Source organism: Pempheris klunzingeri, chromosome 2 (genome assembly GCF_042242105.1).
Source record: "Pempheris klunzingeri isolate RE-2024b chromosome 2, fPemKlu1.hap1, whole genome shotgun sequence".
Classification (NCBI taxonomy): Eukaryota; Metazoa; Chordata; class Actinopteri; order Acropomatiformes; family Pempheridae; genus Pempheris; species Pempheris klunzingeri.
Window position 1 is genome coordinate 27,878,398 of NC_092013.1, and position 25,844 is coordinate 27,904,241.

Genomic DNA, 25,844 nt, shown 5'->3' on the forward strand with positions numbered 1-25,844 from the left:
AAAGCTCCAGCATGACACTAAATAAATTTGAAATACATTTTTTTGTGTCAAGACCTCAACGGAAAAAGAAAATATGGGTTTAACATTCATGCAGAACGTTACTTGCACTCAAAGTACTTGTTGAAATGTGTTTCTTTGAAGAATGATCACACAGAGAGGCATTTCTGGCTCATAACAGAGGCGAGGATGTGAAATAACAAAACTAGTTCAATACATCACATTATGTATCAGTAGAGGTCTAACATTGTAAAACCCAATTCACCAGGAACCTACACAGTGAAAATACATCCCCTGAGACTGCAGTCACATCCTGCATTGACATTAAACTTAGCATGATGTTCTTTATTCTGTATGACAGTTACACTTCCAAGAATAAAATACAGACAATCAACAGTTGGGAATAAGAATTGCTAAAACCTGTAGTAATATCCTTCCCCATTAGAACTAAAGAAACTGGGCCAAATCTTCATGTGGCACAGTATTCCTTGGAATTATCTTTAAAGAAAAATCTTTGAATTCAGTGCTCCTGGAGGACGTAACACCGTAGTAATACCCTAAACTTAACCATACTACACTTGTCATACGCAGATTTTGTAGAAAGACAGAATTTCAAAACTGTTGCCATTGAACATAATCCACAATTTTGCAAAATCATCTGAAATCCATGTCTACATTTGATATTGCTTACAATGTATTAGGTTATTATACAGTTACACTCAAAATTGTGTATTGGCAACCGCCTTAGTAGATGGTAAATGGCCTGTATTTGTATAACACCTTTCTAGTTATTTCAACTACTAAAGCGCTTTTACATCCTCATTCACCCATTCACACAGGAGGAATTTAACTTTAACTTTCACACACTGAAGTTATGCTTTCAGTGTCTTGCCCACGGACATGCTGACTCGTAGGAGCTGGGGATTGAACCACCAACCTTCTGATTGAGGGACCCACTCTACCTCTGAATTTGGAGAAACCACCTGTAATATTAGTTGTGTTGACCTATTTCAATTGCTCTTGTTTGACTTATTCATTGAACACAGCAAAATATCTTTACATTTTGCCAATACACCTAATTTACAATGGTCAACTGCAATCTGTAGGTCATTAAAAACTATTCAATATATCAAACTGCAATCACAAAAACACAACACACAACCATGTGCACCTCAAAAGATGCAACCTGATGTATCACCAATGCAATGAAATAAATCAAAACTCCAAAGACAACCTTCCACACAGATACTAACAATGTACTAAGAACAGCCTCCAAACATATTCACTTTCTTTAATGCCAGAAGGAGGGCTGTATGGATCCTTGACAGTCAGCTATAGGCCGCATTAGATACATAATGATGCTATTCAGTAGGTATATACAGTGTGTATATCACACCTGCTGTCTATGTGTTCCTCACTCACTGAAACTTCATCTCTTAGGAATCAAGCTATTATTATTACTACTACCAATCATGTCACCATGGCAACAATTCAGCCACAGTGAAACTACTGATGTGGTCCTGCTCCCAGAGCCATCACTGACCACAGAGGACATCTCTTTCTCTCACTGCTGAGTGGATATGACTGGCCTGTGTGGGCCAAACTGCCGCAGGCCATCACTGCAGCCTAATGACAGCCTTAGATTAGGGTGCTCCACTTTCTCTATGCAGAATGACATCAAAGGTGGGAATTACATTGTAAAATGATCAGGAATATATTTGTCTTTATCTCCTGAAACAGTTTTAACAGTGAAAGTCTCAGAATTACATTCATGTGGGACATTTGCACAATGCACAATTTAGGTCCAGTACCAAGGTTGAATGCCAGCGCAAAAAAAAATTACAAAACATTTGCATTTAACATTTCAGAATGTAGTCACCAAATGTAATTTGAGTTTTGCAGAATCGTCTAGTATCGATGTTCTTAGGTTTGGGGATTTCTTTAATTGAAACAGTCCTTTAGCCGACTTGGTAACATGACAGACCAACATTACCAGCCATAGAGCCGGGCTGCTAGCGTGGATAAAGAATTATTGCTTTTTTGCAGGCAGGCAAAGTGTATGTGTTTTTTCATCCATTCTTTAAAGCTTTTTCCATTTGCTGTAAAGGATTTTAAAGTCCCTATTTAATGAATTTAGTTCCTGGGACTTTATTATAACATTGTTTTCTATCCTTCTCTTTTTATTCTGTCCTGTAAATGTCAACTGCACCTTTACTCTGTACTTAAAAGTTGTCAGACGTCATCATGTTGAATACATCCGAGTTACTGTGCTGACCTGTCCACTGATCATTTATTAATCATCATCAGTCTAGAAGGCCATCCTGCCTCTGCCATCATACTATTTACTTTTTATGGTCTTCAAAGTTTCAGCTGAAGTTCAGTTCTGGTTTGATCAGTCTTTGCTGGCTTTAAAACTTGAGTTGCACACTTTGCCTTTATTTTGAGAAGCTTGCGGTGGAAGTGCAGGCAGCGCTGCCAGTCACAGATTTAATGTACGGTAGCTAATGACGTTAGCTAATGCTAATGCTCTAAGTGAAGATGAAAACAAACTCAGTAAGTATGATGCTGTTTATGAGTAAAATGTCCTTGTGATACAGACTCTGCAGCAAGAACGATTACTAACTTTTTCAATTTCAGATATTTTCTTGCTAATATGTTATTATATATGACATATTGTATATGTAAACCATGTGGGCAGCCTTTGGATAATAATCCTTATTGAATATGTTGGCTCCCTCCAATATTAATATTGATTTTGATGCTGCTGTCTTGGCCTGATTTACCTTAGAAGACTTTTTAATATCTAGCCTGGTTAAAATAATGATAAAAATCAATAAAACTCAAGCTTGCTGCGATGTATTTTATTCTAATATAATTAACCATAGAATCAAGGATATATTAGCTTAAATACATCAGAAAGTTAAAGTCAAGTGTGAACATCAGCAATATGATTATTTCAGTAAACGTATGTATAAAAACATGTAAGAAATTTCAGGTAAGAAGAGGAAGACAGTGTCAGCGATTTCAAAGCTAAAGTCTGAATGATCTTTTTAGGCTTTTTGGACCTTTTCTCTTTCAGAGAGGAAGTAAGTCTTCCAGCTGTACTACAGATGAAAATCTAAAGTTATTCAAAAAATTGGTTGAGATATTTTATTGATAGCATGTGAAGTCCTGTTTAATCTTTGCTCATGAATACTAGATGAGCATTGTCCCTGTTAAAGCATATCTGAGGGAGCCGTCTCCTTTTCTCTACTTTATACATCTGTTGCTGAAAGATGAAAGCTCCTTAACAGCTTTGTGTGTATAATGACATGATTCGCAGATATATTAAGGATCTGGTACATTCGCCGAAGGCCTCTCAAAATACAGTTGACGTTTGTGTGGCTGATAATAAATACTTCATTAAGATTATTTTATTTAGCTATTTATTTTTGTTTACTTGATGTGGGATCAGAGAATGGGCTTAAAGAAAAGCTATGTTTGACAGAGCCTTTATTTTTGTAGCTCTGACCACTGCCTCCGTCAGCTATGATATAACTGTACCGATGAGATCTGGGAATGCAGGGAAATTACCAAAAAAAAAACTAGGAAGCTCAAAAATTCCCAGAAACCCTGGAAAGGTCTGCACGCTCTTTTCCCCACCTGACTGTTTCATAGTGGTGTTGCTGTTTTCCCAGATCTCAGCAACAGTTTTGGTGTGAACGATGTTATAATAACCAATAGAAATGATGGTGAGAGCTACAAAACCAAAGTATAGTCTCCCCTTAAAAGTAAATAATGATCTCAACAGATAGATACTGTCAGTTTAGTGGAATATACAGTATATTCTCACAACATGATAGCCAACATATGATCATATATCATATATCATATATTCTGGCAGAGACTTTAATGGTCACAGTTGTATCGGCATCAAATAATGAGGAGACTTCTACCCTTAAAGGGGAACTTAAGCCATTTCAGTTTATCATTTGTCACCTATTCTACATATTTCTGCATTGTATACAGAGCCTGGACCTCATGACTGATTGGCTGAAATCAGTCAAATTAAAAATCAATCAAAAATATAGAAAATACAATATGTAAAACAAAGAAGATGTATACAACAAAAAATGTATAGTGTTAAAACAAATCCCTTAAAAACCTTAGCCCAAGCTGGGTGACATCACTTGAGTTATTTTCTCAGACCTGACAAAGCCCCTCCATAGTGACAGAAGACATCATACAAGTGTTTTCATTGGTACTCCCCATGATGAGTATTTAGGTATATATTTACTCTGTTACTTTGCTTCTCTACTTACACATGCACGAGCATATTCCTCTTCAATCATGTCACACAGTAGTCCCACACTACCACATCAAAGACACTGTGTGCCATCACCTATCACAGGCAGCAGCACAAGTCATCCAGGCACCGCACTGATTCATGGTGCTTTGAAAGTGCTGCATTTACATTAATTTCCATGCATTTATTTATAGCTCTGACAGGGATCCCCCACGCTGCACGTGTAGTCAGGAGGCTGATGGCTTGCTGCATTCGCTGGTGGGAGTCCTGGTTGATCATGTTGTGTACCCTCCACAAGTATGCGATGTCCTGACACGGCCACAAAGAGGTTATATAATATTCATGTAATCTTGACAAACTCAGCTTTACATAACTCAACATCATTTTCCATTACTGTTTCAATTCATTTGCTCCCTTCCTTTCCTTTACTGCATACAAAAACTGTAAAAAAATATTTAAAATCCTGCATAAAAATTCTGGTTTTAATCAAATACGTTAGTTTTTCATGTTTCCTGAAAATTTGACACTTTTTTTTACATGACAACAGAAATATTAGATAATCTCTTGAATATTCATATTCATAAACTAAAGGTACATTTCTCTCTGATTGTAGCATGAGACAAGCACAGGTTCTTACCAAAACTTTACACAGGTAAAAAAAACATTGGCTGAGCATGTCTTTAATTGTCTACATGTTTCCAGGAAAACTAGTTTCCAGAGTAATAAAGTAGTAGTCAAATCTTTTGTGAGGGCACATTCCACTGTAGCTTATTTTCTGCATTAAAAAAAGTCTTCTTCATATTGTTCTGTTATCTTCCCGTCTTGAAAAATAGAGGAATCAAAGGAATGTACTGCATCAGTGACAGTCATGGTTTCACAGACTTACTGCTCAGCACAAGGAATTACTGTATGTTTTACATTTAGAATCCTCTGACTTTGTCCCCATACTGTGCTTTTAACTTTTATACAAAGTATATACATGAGTCAGTTTTATTACTTCAGTGAGAGTTCTTCTTTTTTTCAAGATTTGCTTGAGATGAATCTGGGAGGGATTCACTGCTCATTCATTCTTTTGCACGCAGAGGTGAAGAAAATTTGTGCCATGTTCAACTTTAATGAGCTTTGTTCGTTTGGGATCTTTTGCAGACCATCTTATCTGCCATTTCAAGGACCTGAGTGAGCCCAAGAGTCAAAATGTAGGAAGCTAACATATTAGTCGTATCGTACATGGATTTGGTTATAAAGTGTGAGTTTGAAAGTGTTGGCCTTTATCTGGCAAGGAGGGTCGAACGAAAAGACACTATGAAGTTGCATTATGGGAAATGTAGGAACTTAGGAGGGTCAAAATGAGGATATCCTGGACTCTGCTCCATCAGTTATGACCAGTTCCAAGTCTCATACAATATACACATTTACCTGGCAGAGTGGGTCTGATGAAACAAAGCTGTATCATGGAAGTGAAGGAGAAGTATTAGGATTGGGTTCAGATTTGAATAGATTTTCTGTGTAAAGCTTTGGGTGGTTGGGTTAGGTACAGTTATTTGGCAGCTCTGTCAACACTGGTCCTTACAGTGCAGAACAGAAACTGAATGAGAGACCATGTGCTTCTGTACCATGACTACATCTTCAGTCTCTCCTCAGGAGTTGAGTATCAAATGGCATCCTTAGTATGTGTTGCACTCTAACCTTGCTAGCTGTGGGTCGGTCAAAAATGAAATATAACCTTGAGTCTCAGGTGTTTTGGTTTCAGGTCTCAAACTTGGCAGTTTCAGGTCAGGTATTAAAGACACGACTATGTGCCAGATTCAGGTCTTAGCTGTGCTGAAGATAGACTGTTTTTTACTTGACTCTGATGTAAGGGACTGAAGTCTGCTGCTTTGATTTGGGCTACTGTTTATTTTTCTGCCTCTTGCGAGTCCCCCCACTTCATGTGAGTTAAGTATTGAATTGCAATTAAATGATTAATTAATTTTAAAAAACTAAAACAAAAGGAGAGAGTTTGGGGCTTTATGTACTGTTTCAGTGTATTAATGTCTGTTCAGAGTTGTGTAACTGTGTGTGTGTGTGTGTGTGTGTGTGTGTGTGTGTGAGGTCCTTCAGCAGGAGTTTTCCCACACATTTCTTATCCTCCTCCCACATGTTCCACTGCCTGATGTGGGTCCCCACTCCCACACATGTTATACAAGCATGTTATACATCACACACACACACACACACTCACACTCAAACACGCACATCCACACACACTTTCTTTGATGACTCCTGTCTTTCAGTTATTTTTTTCATCTTCGCCATATCGATTTCTTCCATCTTTCTATGCTTCCGCTCCGGTCATGTAGCTGCTGCTTCACCACCCCAGAGCTTATAGCAGCAGTGGTGCAGCTGGAATGGGAACAGGACCTCCTGTGACAAGTGGTGCTGCTGTGTGTTTGTCTGCCATGCTGCAGGTATCCCCATCATCCCCCATGACCATGCAAAAGTCATTATCACAGCAATAGCTGGCAGCAAACGCTCATACATCACTGCTAGCATCCTTCATTGAATGGGAGGGTCAGCGGAGATTGCTTAAAAACAAAACTACACTGAGAGGAAGGAAGTGTAGGAATTAATTCTTGTTTCTGGTGAGTTTTACCTGCCTTCATGCAGCAGGGGTTACGTGACTGTGTTCACAAAATAGGCTGAGGAATGGACAATAGACTGACTGAGGCGAAGCCACGGTAGGTTCAAGGTTACAGGAAACAGCTTCTCAAGGAGAATATATTATGTGTGTGTGCAATATTATTATCTGTGGTTCCCTCCAGCATAATGGATTGTGTGTTTGGGTTCTGGTGTGTTAGTGCCTTCGTATGTGTCACAGATGTTTACGGCGACATCTGTGAATCTCAGCCGGCATTTTAATCACAGCTCGGCATCAGGCGGCCTGCTTGCAGCAGTGCAGCTTCAAGTGGATGGAACAAATCGCCATGTCGCGTTGTGGAGTGGAGTGTGACTCGCAGCTATGGGGAATTTTCAAGTGGATGACAAAGGTTTTCCAACTTTTTTTTGACTTGACTTGAAAACTTTTTAATTATGCAGCTTTCTCTGTCAGCATGTAATCCCCTCGCATACAGATCTTGAGATATTCTGGACTATGAAGAAGGGGGGTGGGCCAAACCCTTGACAGGTGTGGTTTTATGAAACTGTGTCACCTTTGGGACTACTTAAGTTCAAAAACCAGAGCAACGCACAACAAGGATGATTAGAATCAAGCGTACTTATATATTGTTTATACAGACGTGAAAATCTCCACATAGATAAGTTTAGAAAGGACTGAACTAAAAAAGCAAATTAATATAGGGACATGATGAAGAATATAGAAACAAATACATGTAGAGTCTGCTGGGAGCTAAAACCGGGAATAGCTCTCCGGGTGTTTCAGAGCCTCTCAACCGTTAACAAGGTATCACCACAAGGAGAAGCAAAACTGTGGCTAACAGCATACTGTGTTGCCTGGCATCAAGTGTCTTTCATAGGCAGGGAAACCAGACTATGAGTCTACAGCCAGGCTAGCAGCCCTGTGAGGGTGTACTGAAGCACAGTGCTGCTTTGACCCAATACTCAAAGCTGGTGTTTAGCATGTTCACCATTATTGCAACCATTTGCTCATTAGCACGTAATACAGAGAACAGAGTTTTTCAGGTATTCGGTCATAAAATAATGTAAATGGTCTGTATTTGTATAACACCTTTCTAGTTATTTCAACTACTCAAAGCGCTTTACATGACATCCTCATTCACCCATTCACACATCAATCATACAGGAGGAATGTAATTTGGAGGAGACTATTCTTTCATACTCATTCACACTCTGAAGCCAGGCTTCAGGAGCAAGTTGGGGTTCAGTGTCTTGCCCAAGGACACTTTGACATGTTGAACCCCCGACCTTCTGATTGAGGGACGACCCACTCTACCACTGAGGTGGCAGTGATCAAAGTCATAGATCACCAAAGTTATCAGGACTTGTATTACAACCATGAATGTCTGTACGAAATTATGCCCCAAAAGGCAATTAGCAGACTAGCAATTAGCAAACAGCTTCATAAAAGCCAGTCTGAAGAAGAATCCAATTATAAACTACAGTATAAGTGCTTTTGTTTAAAGATTTTTTGTATGATTCCCAATTAGAAATAAAAGGGTCAAAAAGGTATTTCAAGAATTGTTATCAGCTAATTTCATCGATCTTTATTGGGTGAGTGCAGGTGTTGAGCCCACCAACGTTGATCGAATCACTGTGATTCAATTGAAAATGTGAGTGTAATGTTACAAACAAATGCTATTCTACAGCATCAACTACTGTTCATACATGTTAGTCTACAACAAAGTGGGGGACGGACTGGCTGACCACCACTGACCGGATGGCCATGGAATTTTGTACAGTGATGGTACTTTAAGGATCAATCTTACTAACACCAGGAATGACTTCATGGATCTTCTGACTTTTCTTCCTGGCATCATCTGCAGGTTTTTGATATTTAGTCAAATATCTTGACAGCTACTGGATGGATTGCCAATAGTCGTATATAGTCAATAGCAGGTCAGAATACTCTGTAAGGCGCCAAGTATCACGTTGCTGCTGCAGCAAAGGAAATACTGTGTTCGGGCTCATTCAAACATTATTAACATGAATCTCAGATGTATCTACATGTAATAATGTGTGTATTTGTGTGTGTGACAGCTCAGAACTTGCGTAGACAGGAAACTGGAGGAAGAACAGCAGACAGGTTCATGTTTAACAAGACAAAATGTGTTCTCTGCTCAAGCTGATTACCTTGAACTTCCATTTGTGTTTGATCAATCCACTTTAAAAATTAGCTTTGTGTTCAATGTGAACACAGCTTTAGAAAAGATACGAGGAGCTGTGCAGATTGTGCAGAAAATACCTGAAAGCTTGTCTGTTAACCTGGATCGGGATCATTAAACACTGGCGGAAGTAGGCCACAGGTACGACAGCAGAAACAAAGCTTCCTCTAGCAGCTTAAAGGTGGAGCAGAAATCAGCATTCAGCTCTAACTGTCCCGGGGATTCCTCCCTTTGAGAAAAATGACTTCAGGCCTCGTTTCCAATCCAGATCTAATTTCAATACAATTACAGAGATTGTTCTGTAATTTATCACAGTCAGTGAAAGTCCATTCTCCCCTGAGATAAATTAAGAGGCAGGAACAGGGCTTTGATCAGATAGAAGATTGGTGACATGTCTCCAGAGCAGAAGTCTTCTTTTTCTTCCTATAAATGATAATTGCAAGTGGTGAGGATCTGATCAGGGGTCAGTACCTCTTTCATTGCTGCTGTGATTAATCAACAGGATGTAATGTGACTGGCTGCAATGGGATTAACGGATGAATGGTTACTGTCTGATTGTGTGATTTGTGGCAAAGGATCAGTTAAAACTCGTGCAGCCTGCTGCATGAAGCATTTGTGATGATCAAATCAGTAAACGCTGTTACTTCCAAAGCTTTACAGGTTAGACGCACATTTTTTTCTTCAGCCAGTCACTCCTTCACTCCACCATCTGCTGTTTTGTAGACTTTTTTTGAAGCAAAATGACGCATTTTTTTTTACTGTGACAAACCACTGCTCCATACAGTATTCATGTTGTCAAGAAAAACTACGCTAAAGAATACTAACAACCGTTCTCATGGCAAAAACAACACTAAAGCTAACCGCCGAGAAGGAGATATGACAATACATGTTACATCTTGCATTTAATAACGTACTGTCTCTGTCATTAATGTTATCTAACGTTACTGGGCCATGAAACAATGATGGATTTAATTAATCTTCTGAGATTTGGACTGGTGGCAGAAAAAAAAAAGGCAAAAAAGTCAAAAAAGTATTCTGTTTCTGAGTAGCTGTTTTATTTATATATTAAAATGTATGATTAGTGTTGGGAGCAGGTTGCTGTTAATCATTGATGTTTCTTCTTTTTCAAGTATTATTGCATTTCTTGATACCAATATTGGCTCACACATACTTGTGTTGAGGCAGGAAATTACCATGACCATATATACAGCCACACATAACTGCAGGACAATTTTTTATTGCTTTTGTAGTCCTCCATTGTTCCTCAGCCTCTCTCTCTCTCTTTCTTTCTCTCTCAGTGGGATTCCCGGGAAGAAGTGTGGAACCATCATCTTCACAGCCGAGGAGCTCAGTAACTGCCGGGTTAGTATCAGATCATTCTCTGGACATTTCACGCTCACCCCCCACACACACACACTCGGTAACTTAAACAGTCCGAGACAGGGGTCAGAAAGTTAAGCACTACAGTCTGAATTCATGACATGCACGTTGTGTGTTTCCATTTTTAACTTTGCGGAGTGAATTTAAATGGCTGCGCAGACTTCAGAATAATTTTGTCATCTGCATCAAGTGGAGGGGAAGTGAATTTGTACTTTTCCTTCAAAGTGATGATGAGGGCCGCTCATGAATTATTTATCCAGTCTTACAGTTCACTTTTCTTGCCACAGTGGGTAAATAATTAGACACCCCAATCAAAGAGAGAAGCACATGCAAGCACACACAAACAGGTTCACCATGGCGCTGCAGTATACACTTTTAAATGCAAACATATGCAGTTACATCCAAGCTGCTAATGATTTGAATACTGAGGAAGGAGTCTTCTGTGATGAATACACAAAAGTAAGTATAACCTTTCTCAGACTATATCATGCATAAGAATGTGAGGAAGGTTAAACACACTTCAGGCCCTATAGCTGTGATGACGGTATACTGCTGAGTGCTTCAGGGCTGCAGAACTCAGAGTTTACATTCACATCTATTAGTTATGGTTCACTACGCCTATCTCAGGAAAACCAGCCCTGGTTGGTTTTATTTCCATGGATGAAACATCAATTCTATCCAAGGTTTTATGATTAATAACAAACCAGTGTGTCTTTACCTTTTGTACTGTACCTGATTTATCGTCTGCACTCTACTGCACCTGGACATCACTGTTTAAGGCAGCTGAAGAAGCCAGACATGAGATATCATCTAGATGTTTTACATTAGTGCAGAAGCTTAGGACCCTGCAGTGTATATGATGCATTTTCCACCTCTGTCAGTCACACAGTGAAACAAAGCAATGTAATATAAATATATATATATATATATATATATATATATATATATATATATATATACAGTATATAAACACGCAAAAGCAGTGATAGCTGTTTTGCCTTAAAACAAGTGTTTCTTCTTCACCAATACCTCTATTCTCTCTCCCAGGTGGCTAAATGCAAATAGTCAATAACGCTTTCTGAATTCAAAGGGAGGTTTGCATTTTTCACCCATTACTTTCGCAATTTGAGCAATTTATGTTTCAAGCTGCAAAACTGATGTCACCATAAGCTCTCGAGTTACTCTGGTTTGCTTTCTCGGCCCCATGTTTTCTATGTCTACGTATATCTCATTGCTTGAAAACGTGATTGGCGGGGGAATGAGGAAAATCTGCTTAAACACATACTGTTTCAGTCATATTCACTTTTTATTTACTTATTTGGACTCATAGAAACCTGTTATGTCATAAATTTAAATAAATAAATTATTATAGTAATATCACACTGATGTAAGGTAAAGTCAGTGATAAATACACATAATAGAATTACAGAATAACAGATAAGGTAGAGGCGAGGCCACTATGGGGACTCCTCATAAAGCATTATTGTAGTCACACTCGACCACTCACCAAAACAAATTAGAACTTGATTTAGATTAATATATGTATTTTGTCGTGTTTTTAGCTGTTTTTTGCTCAACAGCTGTTGAATACAGTGGAGTAAAAAATACAAATATTTGCCTCTGAAATATGGAGTAAAAGTAAAAGTGGGATATTTGAGTAAATGTACCATGTTGCTTTCCACCACTGAAGTACACTCATGTGTCAGTTTATTAAGTTCACCAAATACCAACACGATATCATTTCAGCCATAGTGGGTGAACCTGTAAACTGGCCAGTGAGTCTCAGGTCCTAATGGTCAAATCTTACATTGAGTAAAGACAGCCAAGTCACAAACAGAGAAGTCTCATGTCCTAACATGTGAGTTTTCAGTCCTGAAGTGTTCACAGTGTGTTCTGTGCGCCTGAGGAAGGTATCAAGCAATAAGGCTAAATTCCAAGTGAACTCATGAGTAAATGTTGTGAAATTCAAAGTTCAGTTGTGAGTCTGAACTAAACCATAGTTGGAAGAAATGAATGCAGGATTAAAAAAGTAAGCTGTTGTTGTTCTCCCAGGACATAGCCACCATGCAGCTCTGTGCCAACAAGCTGGACAAAAAGGATTTCTTTGGCAAGTCTGACCCTTTCCTCGTCTTCTACCGGAGCAACGAGGATGGGACGTGAGTGTGTGTTTTTTTTGTTAGGTGTGTGTGTTTGTTAAATGGCTGTAAATCCTTCATTGTGCAGTCCTTTAGCTGAGGCGAGTCTGAAAGCTTCTTGGCTGGCTGTTGGAAGAAGGGCTTCTGAGATATAAAGTTCTAATCTGTACTTACAGTACTGTATGTAGTCTTCAATATTTCAGACAGTTCAGGATCAAAACCCTCTGTGGGCCTGTTCCCTTTCTGCTGTCTCATGCCGAAGATTTTTTACACTTGATATGTATTTGAAGAGACTGTGAGTCTGAACGAGCTACCTTTGAATACTCACCCAGGGGCAAAGAATATTGGACATATATGCACATATTCTCTACTTATGCAAACTTTGCATATTACATACTACAAGAAGTGGAGATCAGACCACAGTAGGAACCTTTTTGGCTTGTACTTTTGAACAAACTAGTTGACTATGTCGAGCTGTCTCTGTGTTCCCAGGTTTACCATCTGCCACAAGACTGAGGTGATCAAGAACAATTTGAACCCTGTTTGGCAGCCATTTACCATCCCCGTTCGAGCACTCTGTAATGGAGACTATGACAGGTGAGGAGACAGCTGAGGGTCAGAGGTTAGATGGTAATATGATCCACCAATCCATTCAGAATTTCCAAAGGATTTTGAGGGGTCTGACTGCTGGCAGGTGAAAAGTGATCTTCCACCTGTTGGTTTAAACAGTTTTATACACATCATGTCATCTTGGCAAAAAAAACTGTTTCATATTGTATCATTATGGCTGTTGAAAGGGACACTGAAAAAATACACTGGATATGCATTATGTCCAAAAGTGAGGAACTAAAACACACAGTTGAAATGTTAAATGACACAAAGCGTGACATAGAATTTAAAAAACCAAACTACTTTCAGTGCTAACAAGAAGCTATAGATTAATACCTTACCGAGTGTAGCCAGTCTATATGATGAGTTCATTTATGCTCTGCTAGTGACAGTGGAACATGTCTCCATGTTGGTTTCTCATTGCAACCCAGTCTCACAGAAGTCTGTGAAATAGACACGAAATTTTAATCACATGTACTAGATTGTTGATACATTCGATAGATATATCTTTTTACAACCTTACTTTGTTAACTGTAAGAACCGCCATCCCAAATCCTCATAGTACTAACTTAAATACCTGACATAACATAGATCATCTAGATGCAGTGTAGTTACTAGTTTGGGTGCACTAGACGTGATATATTCAGTATATATATATATTTGATGACCCTATTTACAGCCCTAAACTGAGAACTATGGCTGTGATGTTGATTTGTGTCAAATGTTGCAGCTCTAGGGAACTGTAGTTTTTGAAGGTCTTCATAACAGTTGGACAGCTGTACTATGGATTAAAAAATGACATGTAGGTCGAGGAAATATATGACTGTGACAAGAGCAAGAATTAAATGTGACGTGGATAAACAATTGAATTGTGTAACAGTGGAGGCTGGATGCAATTCATTTAAAGTTCAGTTTGATGAGAAACCATGAAAGTGCAAGGATTAGATGAGGGATATGAAGTGTAAAATCCAGCTTGATAACCCTATTTTCATCCCATTTATATGGCTAAATTTGATGCACACACACACACACACACGTTCTTACAGTTTACAAAGAAGGGTTGTAAAAAAAAAAAAAATACATCTATCAAATATATCAAATATCTAATGCAGCCAAATTAGTAATAACATGCACCTGGATGATCTATGATTTAATTCAGTAGTGTAAATGATTTAATAGTATCATAATAATGATAAGATGTATGTGTTAGTCTCCATATAAACGTTTGATGAGGCTTGTTGTTAATGATGCTGTTTCCGCTATGAAAAACAGAGAAAAGCTGTTTTTTAGAATCAAGGAGAAAATAATGAAAACTGGTTGTTTTAACATTAGTCCGCCGTGTTGTTGAGCTGTGAAGGACACTGTTGTGTTTTTATGTCGACACGTTTAACAGGAAGCTACGACAGCGAGGAAAAGCAGAGAATCTTCGGCTTCGTAGAAACAGCCGAGCCGCTTTTGGTCTGACGGAAAAAAGATTGTCCAGGATGGAAGGAGAAATGACTTAAAATGAAGTGGACTGATAAAATAAATTTATGGCGTTTCATGACTATTTCACTGACTGGGTTGCTCATTCTCACAGTTGTGATAGATTTTTTGAACTCATTGAAATTTGTTTGATAACCTATTAGTTTAGGATGAGGTTTGGGTTATACAGCTAGTTACTGCGAGTTATTTGGTTGTTAGATTTGTCATCAGAGTTCTGTGAGTTCTGCGACTGTGAGTTTCCCTTCATTAAAACCTTTAATCTGCTACTGGAAGGAATTACTTTTTTAGATCATGCTTTTGAGTTAAATTCCTGCTGAACACGTGAAGGTGACGCTGGACTCTGTGGTGGTCAGAATAATGCCAGCAGTCGGCCATGCTGTCAGTCTCAGGCCAGTGCTGGTGTTATTGAGACCAACATGGAGGCAATGCAGCTGCAATCTGACAAATATAGATATATAACTAAATAACTGTACTTACCTTGGCCATACGCCAGTTGTCCAAGTTTTTAATTAAACTTAATCCTAAACTAAACCTAATTCATATTTCTTAAGCTTATACCCAAACCCTAATTTAAACGAGGACCTTAGAGGTGAGGAGCAGCCAGAGCAATGCAAATGTGCTAAGATTCAAAATCCAGACAGGTACAGGTACTGGTACAGGAAAACTCTCTCTCCCTTTGAAGTGTTTCTAACTGTGACAACTGTACAGAACTCTAACGTTTTACCTTCTTTTGACTGTTTGACTTGATTGAAGCCAAATCTGACAGTTTTCAATTGTAGCATGTATCCAAAAAACCCCTACAGAAATAATCCTGAACTATTAAGGGGTAACTTTTCCAGCTGCAGTAAGAGTTGATGGTGATGGTTGATGGTATTTTACAGCACATATAGTGGTTGGTCACCAGGGGTCTAAGCAAAATACAATCAAGATGTTGTGTGTATTCTACAGTAGGTGCTGTACTTGCTGGATACTTGATGAGCCAGTGAGAGACACTGATATTATTAGTCCTTTCATATCCCATTATACTATTGGCCTGCTATGACAAAGAGCACAACAAGTATTATTATGGAGCTGTCAACACTGTGGAGCACAAGTTTTAGTGACGCATACCTACCAGTCAGGTTTATAAATGGAATGTTATGTGACTGTGTTTGCATTGCGTATAAGGGTCAGTGCCGAAAATACTGATATGATCCTGGTTTGTGTTGCTATTAAAATGTGAAATATCCTTTTATATGAGGCCAAGAAAAGTTTACTGTCCCTCTGTGGATCTCTCTCCTCTTCCTCTCTGCTGCTTCTCTTTCTCGCCCTCACACTCTCTCCTCTCGGTGAATCTCACCTCTGTCGGTCTCACATCCACTCTCTCATCTCACCTTCCTCCAGGACGGTCAAGGTGGACGTTTATGACTGGGACAGAGACGGAAGGTAAGTTCTCGCTCGCTATCTCTCTTTTATTGTTCCTTTTTTCTTTGACTTTATTCATTTTCAGCTCTAGATTGAATCCCTCAAATGTCCAAATGTCACACATTGTTCTGTCTGGGGGCAGTTCTTTCAAGACATATTATTAGATATTAGAACAGATGGATGGCTCCACCCGCCTCGCACATGCTGGTTGATAAATCAAAAACAACTGGGTTGCAGCTGAGTGGACACGAGGTCAGGGTTTATGAGCGCTGACCGCAGTGCTGACATAGCTTCTCCACCTCAGTGATAGTGGGTTACTGTACAAGTTCTTCTCATTGACTTGTGGGTGTAAATTGGAAACCACATGTAGGTTTTACATGCTGCCCATCTGTGTTTTAGCGCTTTCCATAAATTTCAGTTAGGGTTCATTTGAAATTCTTGTGGTATTTTATAAATCCCCACTCCCAGATTTGCAAATCCCTATCACTATCTGCAAGACAGTAGGAAACTAAAGGTAAATGTTTGTCTTGCAGTGTTCCAGTAAAGTCTGTCAGTCTGACAGCCATTGTGGTAATTATGTTGCATATCTGCATACTCAGTTGCTTCTTTAGGTTTTGACAGATGATTATGTTTTGTCCTTCCAGGGAATCACGGAAAGGAACTTTTATTTAGATGAAAAGATTTCAGGCTGTGTAATAATAAGCAAGTACAGAGAGTGTGCTGTCATTCACACAGAGACAATTAAACCCATTGAATGTAATGATCCCAGTACAGTTTGTGCTCATTTAAATGTTGGCTACATCACATTAAGAACATTAAACAACTATTTTCTATTGTGGAGTAATAGTGACCTGAGCAGAGACTGCAGTTACACTCCCTCTATGTGAGTTGTAGTCCAAGCTTATCAAATCAGAGCTGCTGCCCAGCGACAGACTCAGCTAAACTACTGAATTAACACCGTAGAACAAAAGCAAAGAGAGGTTATCAGCCAGCGATTGTGTACAGAACAAATAAGGACAAACAAGAGAGAGTGGCAGCAGCAGCAGGGAGTGGGGGAGCGGTGAGGTTGTTCTGGTCTGAAATCCTGAGATATCATAACATATTGTAAAGTGAACCTTAAGCTCATGTAAGTGAACTGAAGTACAACTGGAGTACACAAGTCTCCATTAATGCTGTGGCATATCACTTTTATATTCAGCAACTGAACTAATATGAAAATGTATCTGTTTTGGCAAACAAATATGTCCAGAGCGTCCTATTGATGTGACAAAGACATTTTGTAAAAAATAAAATGAGTTTGCTGGAGGACAAACAGAGCTGCTGTCACAGCTGTCAGTGGGGAGCAGTTAGACAATGAAAAAAGGCTAAGTGTTCTTTACCAGTGTATTGCCAACAGTGTTGTGTGTATCAAACTAGATTAGATCAAACTGAACTTTATATTGTGCTTTATATTCAACCTCCACTCTTACATAATTTAATTATTTATGCACATGTTACATTTAATTTTTGCTCTTGTCACCATTGCATAGGCGTACACTTCATTTGTTTATCCATAACACAGTCCATATATCCATATTTCCTTTGTACGGTCAATGTTTAATGTCAAGTTTCCCCATTTCTAATCTATTAGCCTACTATTCCACATGCAATAAAATTTTCAATTTTCAATTATATTAATATTAGATATTATATGAGGTAGATATGATATTGTATTAGATATTAGTATTAGGCTACTCTATGTCTTTCATTCTGTATGTGCTTGCATTGGCTCATAAGGCAGATATTGATTGAATGGACTATGTCATATTGTCACAAAATCCCAAAACCAAGAATCATAAAGATCTATAGATAAGGCCTACTGTCAGCAGTATTGTAATTTCTGTTACTATTTCTGCTAAAAAGAAAAAAAAGAAAACCTTCATTTTATAAAATGGGCCCTCAAAATGCTCTCTGAAAGTGGGCCTGGGATGCATTGTGTCCAGATAATGAGAACATTTGCCAAATATGGGTAAAATATGGTTAAAACTCATTTTCACCCATTAAACAATTAAAGCCTGTTTACCATCCCCTCAGTGTACTTCAAGTTCAGAACTAACTTCCAATTATAGGAAAAACATTAAAACTGAAAATTTTGAAATCTGCAATTCTCTAGAGCACCACAGTTTTAGTTCTCGATTTCTGGAATGGGAGTAAATAGGGCCATAAAAAAATATATCCACTGAATATATCATCCACCTGGTACACCCAAACAAGTAATTACACTGTATCTAGACGATGTGTTACCAAAAAGTAAAGATGCTGGTTAGTATTTTAGAAAAGAGAGTCAGAGTCAGAGAGTGAACAAGTCAACCCAACACAGATTACCACCGAAAATGACAAGTAACACCCTTTGGATGGGATTAAGTGACAAACAAGATTAATCTGAAAAAGTGTATTGCTAAAGAACTCATAGACTAATGCCCATCGATAACTGCATACATCATTTAATGGACAACACACTCCCCAGACCAATCCACTCAGTTCCATGAAGGCAGCCCCATGTACAGCCTGGATAGAAATGTCACATCACAACAGTCTATTTAGCTCCCAGGGTCTTGCTCACCTGCGCCTGCCTCAGCTTTTCTATTTTTCTTTGTACATACAAGCATTTTGTGATTATTGAACAGTACATCATATCCACATGCATCCACATACCCTCTTTATATTTCTTACTTATTTATGGCTTCCTGACCTCCTCCCTTTGTTATATTCCATCCTCCTTCTTTCCCCATTGGGAGATGGAAGTCATTGTTTACTCCTTGAGGATTCCCCTCTAAATACCAGCATTATGCAGGCAGCGTTGGTGTCACGCACAGCTTCAGGTGGTGATATATTGAGATGCAGAGATGATCTAAGGGCATGCAGAGAGTTGATATTTGCCAGTCTGATGACGCTGGGGGGGATTTTTTTTCCTGTTCATATGAAAAATAGTGTGTTGAACTCATGCAAACATTTTTTCTCTTAAAGGAACCTCTCAACCGATATTCGGGACAGATTTTCATTCTGGCACAGATAAAGTGCAGTGACCATGCAAATTCAAATGCTGTTTTATTACAAATTAGACCATTTCAGTGTAGTTTGATTAAAACTTTATATTATCAGAATTAATGTAACGTAGTAAATCAGACAGGCCAGTTATGGTCAAACTAAAATTAAAATTCACTGCAAGTTGACATTAGTGTTTGTTTTTCTCTTGTATACTGTCTACTGTGTATGAAAAATATATACCTATATATACTTAAATACAATTTGTCTTTAATTTTGCATTAATCTGGATTAATGTTTTTGACACAAATTTTTTATGCAATTTTGAATCTGCACTGATGAATTGATTAGTACAGTATCATCATTATAGTATTTCACTTCCAACAGCGACTCAGGCAGTAAATTAGCTCACGCTGATAGCTTGGCCCCATCTGTGATTTACTTGAGGATTCCTTGTGTCTCTGTGACTCCATATGTTACTCTGTGTCATGATTCAAATCACATTTATAGTAATTATAAAGTGTTGGCGTTACAGCACCATGCTATTTGCGATTACAAGCTGACGCTGGCTAGACAAACCTCTTCTGAATGATTTGGGACAACATTGAGTGTGCAGGAGCTGCCAGTGAGTCAGCAAGTGTTTAAAAAACATTAAAACAATGTTTAGTGGGAATCAGTGGGGTTAAGAAGCTAGGCTAACTAGCTTCAACTCAATGTATGGAAGCTAGTCAGGCTAGCATGCTAGCTTCCACTTTGTGGGTAGAATACAAATTCATCTTCTAAACCTGGTGTCTCACATTTGGTAATCTGGGAATACATAGTAAGGAGCTGAATTTAAAAAGCATGAGAAAATGGTCAGAATCTCAGATTGATGTTTTGAGCATGTGTGTGTGCTTTTATTCACAAAAAATAGCCTCAAAAGTTGAGTCGTGACCCGCTGTGACATTGGATCAATGGGTGTAATATGGGATTTTATACTGAAATTGTCACAGACTTTCTTGGCTATCCACATGGCAAAAATGTGTTTTGAAGTTGACACTCAATGTGAGAGTCACACTTTATTTAAATTTTCATCCTGAGCAGAACAAGGTTTTAAAGTGAAATAGGTTTATATTATTTATAGTCTGAGTGGGACTGGAACTGCCAGCTGGACCTCCAGTCTCACCGCTCATGTTTATCTCACTTTTGGCAAAAGCCGGAAGCTGTTTTTAGATAAAATGCTCAAATAATCCACTGCATGCTACCTGCCCAGCACCAAACAGCAGACAGACAAGGTTAGCCACTAGATGGGGAACATAGTGGAGCAGATGAGCAAATTTAGCAGATGAAGAGACAGACATTTTTCTCAGAAGTTGGTGGGAACCAAAACAGAGCTAAAAGGAGAGCGAATATTGGACTGGAAACATGAATCAAAACTAATGTTGAAATCCAAGTTTAGAGGGTGAAGATATGACATTGCTGTGTTTTCAATTTGTTCCACTGCCACAAAAAAATGCAACTTTAATGTTGTGTTTTGCTTGCATTTACAATTTATTAGAATACGACAAATTTGGAGTTGTTTTCTCTCTTGTGTGATTGAAAGACTTTAAGAGTGCCGGGCATTCTTGGAATTATCATTCTCTTTATAGCAGATTAGAAATTAGGAATATGTTGCTGATGTAGTATAACCATTTTCCTCTCTGTTGTCTCTCTGTCTATTCATGTCGAAATTAATGTTTCTGCCAGTCATGACTTTATTGGAGAGTTCACCACCAGCTACAGAGAACTGTCCAGAGGCCAAAGCCAGTTCAATGTCTATGAGGTAAAATACAAGGATAGCCAAGAATAAGTTGAAAAACTCGATCAGCAAATAATTAAAAAGGAATCCAAGATTTTCTCCAAAACTTTTCCCTGAATATGTAAAGGATATAAAAAATGTAACAGTGTTTTGGTAACTTGCAACAACATCAATAGTTCTTTGACAATGTTATATATTATTCATTTAAGTATTTCTTGTATTATAAATTCCATCCCACATCTGAGGATAGAATCATTTTGACATCTACCAACAGCAGCTCAGACATGAAATGAATGACTCAGAAATATTTGGTCGAAAAACTCATTTCTTTTTTCCTGTCTTGTGGTCAAGGTTTTGAATCCTAAAAAGAAAGGCAAGAAGAAGAAATACGTCAACTCAGGGACGGTAAGACCTGCTCTGAGTCTCTTTTTTCGGCAGCTGTCACGTGTTTCGCGAAGAAGAGTCATGAAGAGCGGTGACATGTCTTAACAGCGAACGGATGGTGTTTCCCGTGACCCTTTTTGTGATCTCCGGCTGTCCTCCCCCTCCTCCCTTTAACTCTCTGTCCTCTCTGTTCAAGGTGACTCTGCTGTCTTTCAAAGTGGAGTCTGAGTACACGTTTGTCGACTTCATCAGAGGAGGGTGAGAGCTCCGTTTCTAATCTTTCATCAGTGTCTATGGGAAGCCATTAAAGGACTATTCCACAGTGTGACTTGTTCTAAAACCTGGTCACACCTGAAAGTGGAACTGTGAAATTAATCTGCGTGTCTTTGTGCAAATATTTGGTTTTAATGGGTTTTTGAACTGCAGTAGCTAATGAGCTAACCTGAGCTAGCTGGCTGGGCTAGTGCTAGTGCTCACTCACAATGTCTCAATTGTCTATATTTTCTATCTTTCTATGTATTCTGTCTATTGTTCTGTTTAGTCTCTCTGGCATTTACTCTTGATTGTACAGCTTTTATCATTTTTGTTCAATAAAATGTTCAATAAAAGCTATCCAAGCTAACTAACTGCTGTTGGTCAGTTAGCAAACTTGTTAGCTCATTAGCTTAGGTTTGTTGCTAACGGGATAGCTAATGCAGTTCATTCAAAAGACGTATATTTGCACCACACACTTTCTCGCAGCTACCACAGCTACTTCATAGAACATGTTTTACTCTGACAGAAATAAAGGCTAATGGTGCGAGACAGCTAATAAGCAACGACAGCTTCGTCCATTTCACACTCTCTGTCCTCCCAAAGGTCGAAACGTGTTGGCCAGCGGCAAAAATTCACAGGTCAAAGTTCACCAAAGTTGAACTTGACATTGAAAATTTGCAGCTTTACTGTGAATCTGAGTGAATCCACTAATTGCTGTTATACAAGTTATTATTTGTAGGAAATTTCAATCACATCTTACATTTGAAATTATTTTCTAGTATTTTCTAAATACCGTAACAAGGTGAGTTCCACCAGGTGGCCATGCTTTTAGTTATTAAAGTCCCTTTCAATTTTTATCTTCAGCACTCAGATAAACAGGAACCTCAGAGAGGCTGAGCTTTGTAAAACCAGAACTCTTCTCATTAGGAACAGATGATTATTACCATGAGTATCATAGTTTTTCATTTATTCTTTTAATTTTCCACTTACTAAACAGCAAAAAAACTGATTTTACTAAAATCAATAATTTACCTCAGTAAGTTATAAGCAGGTATCATCATTTATATACTTCTACATTGCCGAATGTCACATTTTTACTTTCAAGCCAGCGAATCATTTATTTTAGTGCAGTGAACATCAGTTTGTGGAGACTTAACCTAAGTTAAGCGATCACAGTGAGCATTATGTCTGCTTTGATTGCAGGGCTATAGTTACCTTTTAGGACACTGTGATCATATCCTCTGTATTTTCTCTGGGTATTTGGGGGTCTTTGCTACCTGGGAGGGGTTTGCATTTCACAATAAGAAAATTGTAAGTATTTAATAGGATTCCAGTATTATTAGTAGATTTAAATTTGTCTACATTTGAGTCAACAAATAAGGTATTCATTATTCTCTCACAAGCATGTTATTTCTGTTAGTGTGGAGACGGGTTTGAAAAGGCATTTAGACCTTCATGTTGGGAAGCAGAGGATACTGAATATCTAACTGAACTATTAACTGAATATGAAATATTCAAATAACTGACCAGGACTTTAGTAATTCAGTATCTCATCAGAATGACAGCAGGTGGTGCGTTTGGAGTCTTTTACTTACGTTTTGTTACTTTATTGTTAAACTCCTTACAGTCTTTTTTGATTTTTGCCAAAGTGACATTGTTTCTGTATGAACTGAGGCACTACATTACTGTCATAAAACACAGACATGATGCTCTCTGTGATCTAAGTTGCAAGTCTCTAAAAGTTAGCTTTTATACTGCACTGAAATCAATTGAAAGCAGTCCCTCCTTTGCAAGGCAAACACATTCTCAAGTCTAAAATATTCCCCTTCATTGTATTCCCAAAGATTTAGAATGCAATATGTGATTTCTAGTAATATGAGTGAAACTCTTGAGACGCATAAAAAGTCTTCAGGCTGAAAATCGTCAAATGTAAAGACATTGGATGTCATCGCAAAATATTATCAGCATTTGAATTAGAAAGCGCTTGTGAAGGACTCGAGAAGCCCGTATTGTTTGAAACATGGTGCAGATCCCCTGCCTTGTGCTTTATAAGCGACAGCGGTGCACCTTTGATGAGTTTCTCAGTCTTGCCTGAACAGCTGTGAATGTGTTCCCATCTGGAGTTCCTGGCACATTCCTAACATCTCTGCTTTGAATGATACTGATGTGCTCAATCTCTCACCAGGACACAACTCAATTTCACTGTGGCTATAGACTTCACAGCATCCAACGGTAGGACAGCGTTACATCTTTGTGCACGCAAGAAATGTCCACATTTCTGTTGTTCAGTGAGAATGTGTCACCCGCAACGTTTGTGGTTATCACATTTGTTGATTTGCTTATGGACTATGTTGTCACCCTTGGGTTGATCTTGATCGGTCACCTCTGTAATATTTCGGTAACATATGATTGTCACTGCTCATATGACATACTTTCTTAGATACGCCTAGACACGAGCAGCATTGTCAGATAATTAGTGGTACTGTACTTTGGTGTAATTTCAAACAAACAAGATAATTGGTTTACTTTATCGAACGATCCGTCACACCAGTGGTACTGTGCAGAAGCCCTGTCACAACATCATTTCTAAAAATTGTCAATTTAACAGACACAATAATCAACATGTTGTTTTTGTTTGGCATTCAGTTTTCATACCCATAACTAGAAGTGCTGCTTACTAATTAGTGTCTGTATAGGTCAAGTATAGGTATTTTGATACATAATTATAAAGTTTGGACTTTTTGTCAGTGGAGACAACACATTCTTTTCTTAAGGATTCAGACCAGAAGTCATGTTTTTTTTTGTCATTTCTGTGTGTGTGATAATACAAACCTGACGGAAAAGAACACAATTTTTTTTTTCCAGCATGTATCGTCATCTCTGCATGCGTGATTTTTTGGAATCGATCAGCGTATGGAAAAGTCGTAACAGATTCTAAGTAGATGGCTGAAGTTCCCAAAGGAGCAGTATCCCATTATAGTTTCACCGATTTCTGTATGAAATACGCAAATGCTACACAGATAAACAAGCCTCGCCTACACTTGTTTCATTGATGTGGCATGTATTAACTTCAGTGAACATGGCTTTAATAAATTTACCATAATCAGATGAAAGAAAAAATATTTGGTCATGTTAATCTTGTTGCATGCCTTTCTAATACCTCCATAATGTAAGATCCCCCTGCATTGTGTGTGTGTGTGTGTGTGTGTGTGTGTGTGTGTGTGTGTGTGTGTGTCTGTCTGTGTCTTGGGTGTGGTCTTGCCTCTCCAGGTAACCCGTCCCAGCCCACTTCCCTGCACTACATGAGTCCATACCAGATGAATGCGTACGCCATGGCCCTGAAGGCAGTGGGGGAGATTATCCAGGACTACGACAGCGACAAACTCTTCCCAGCATACGGCTTTGGAGCTAAACTCCCCCCTGATGGCAAGATCTCCCATGCCTTCCCACTGGTAAGAGACAGGCTGAGTCTAAAAGCACTGAGAACGACAGAGGGAGGGAGAAAATACAATTTTGTTGCCTCTCTTTAGATAAAAGTAGAAAACAATTTGAGATATTCAGTGAATAGGTACTTCTGTTGTTGGAAACTTAAGTTGATGATAAGCAGTAGCAGAAAACACGTTTGCCAACCTGAAGGTTTTATTTACGGCTGACTTCTGTCATGCTCTGACTGAATCACTGCCAGGATTTGATATGTGTCTGTCGGTCAGACGTAAGGTCTCTGACTGCTGATGTGGAGCCCACTTCCTTTTTGGACTTTCTTCAAGGCTGACTTTTTGCCAGATAAAAATACAGTCAAACACACAGGGCAAAAACAAAAGCCTTTGACTTTGGAAAAAGCCTGTGTTAACCAATACAACTGTGAGTAACCGGGCTGAACATGAGTGCTAAACTGCACCTGAATCCTGAATTAAAGGCAATAGAATCCATACACAGTGCACAGTATAAGGATGAGGGGTATGGAGGATACTGATAATTGGCTTCAACCATTTAGACGCTTCACCAATTTTTCATGAAGTAGCTGTTATCTTATGAAGTATTTTAGGGCGTGTTTAAATCCCTTAAAAGACCATTTAACCCTTCTCCACTTACTATAAGCATGGCCATACTGAGATAAAGTAACCACAAGAACTAACAGAATGCGATTGTTTTTATGTTTAGTTAAATGTTCCCTGTGGAGTATAGACCACTTTTAAAGCTATGGAAGAATGTTGTTGTGTGTGAGTCCCCATTTTGTTTGTTCACACTCAAGGACACAATGCACTGAACCA

General features: G+C 38.6%; 1 protein-coding gene across 1 annotated transcript in view; it reads left to right on the top strand.

Annotated features, from left to right (window-relative positions):
* The window catches only part of LOC139209562 (copine-9-like), a 127,014-nt gene that overhangs the window by 79,927 nt on the left and 21,243 nt on the right, over positions 1–25,844 (top strand). Inside the window, exons 8-16 of the mRNA XM_070839325.1 lie at positions 10,419–10,482; positions 12,553–12,656; positions 13,128–13,232; positions 16,113–16,154; positions 20,883–20,958; positions 21,286–21,339; positions 21,515–21,576; positions 23,759–23,805; positions 24,844–25,025. Of these exons, the coding sequence (XP_070695426.1) occupies positions 10,419–10,482; positions 12,553–12,656; positions 13,128–13,232; positions 16,113–16,154; positions 20,883–20,958; positions 21,286–21,339; positions 21,515–21,576; positions 23,759–23,805; positions 24,844–25,025 (736 nt within the window). The remainder of the gene's footprint in view (positions 1–10,418; positions 10,483–12,552; positions 12,657–13,127; positions 13,233–16,112; positions 16,155–20,882; positions 20,959–21,285; positions 21,340–21,514; positions 21,577–23,758; positions 23,806–24,843; positions 25,026–25,844) is intronic.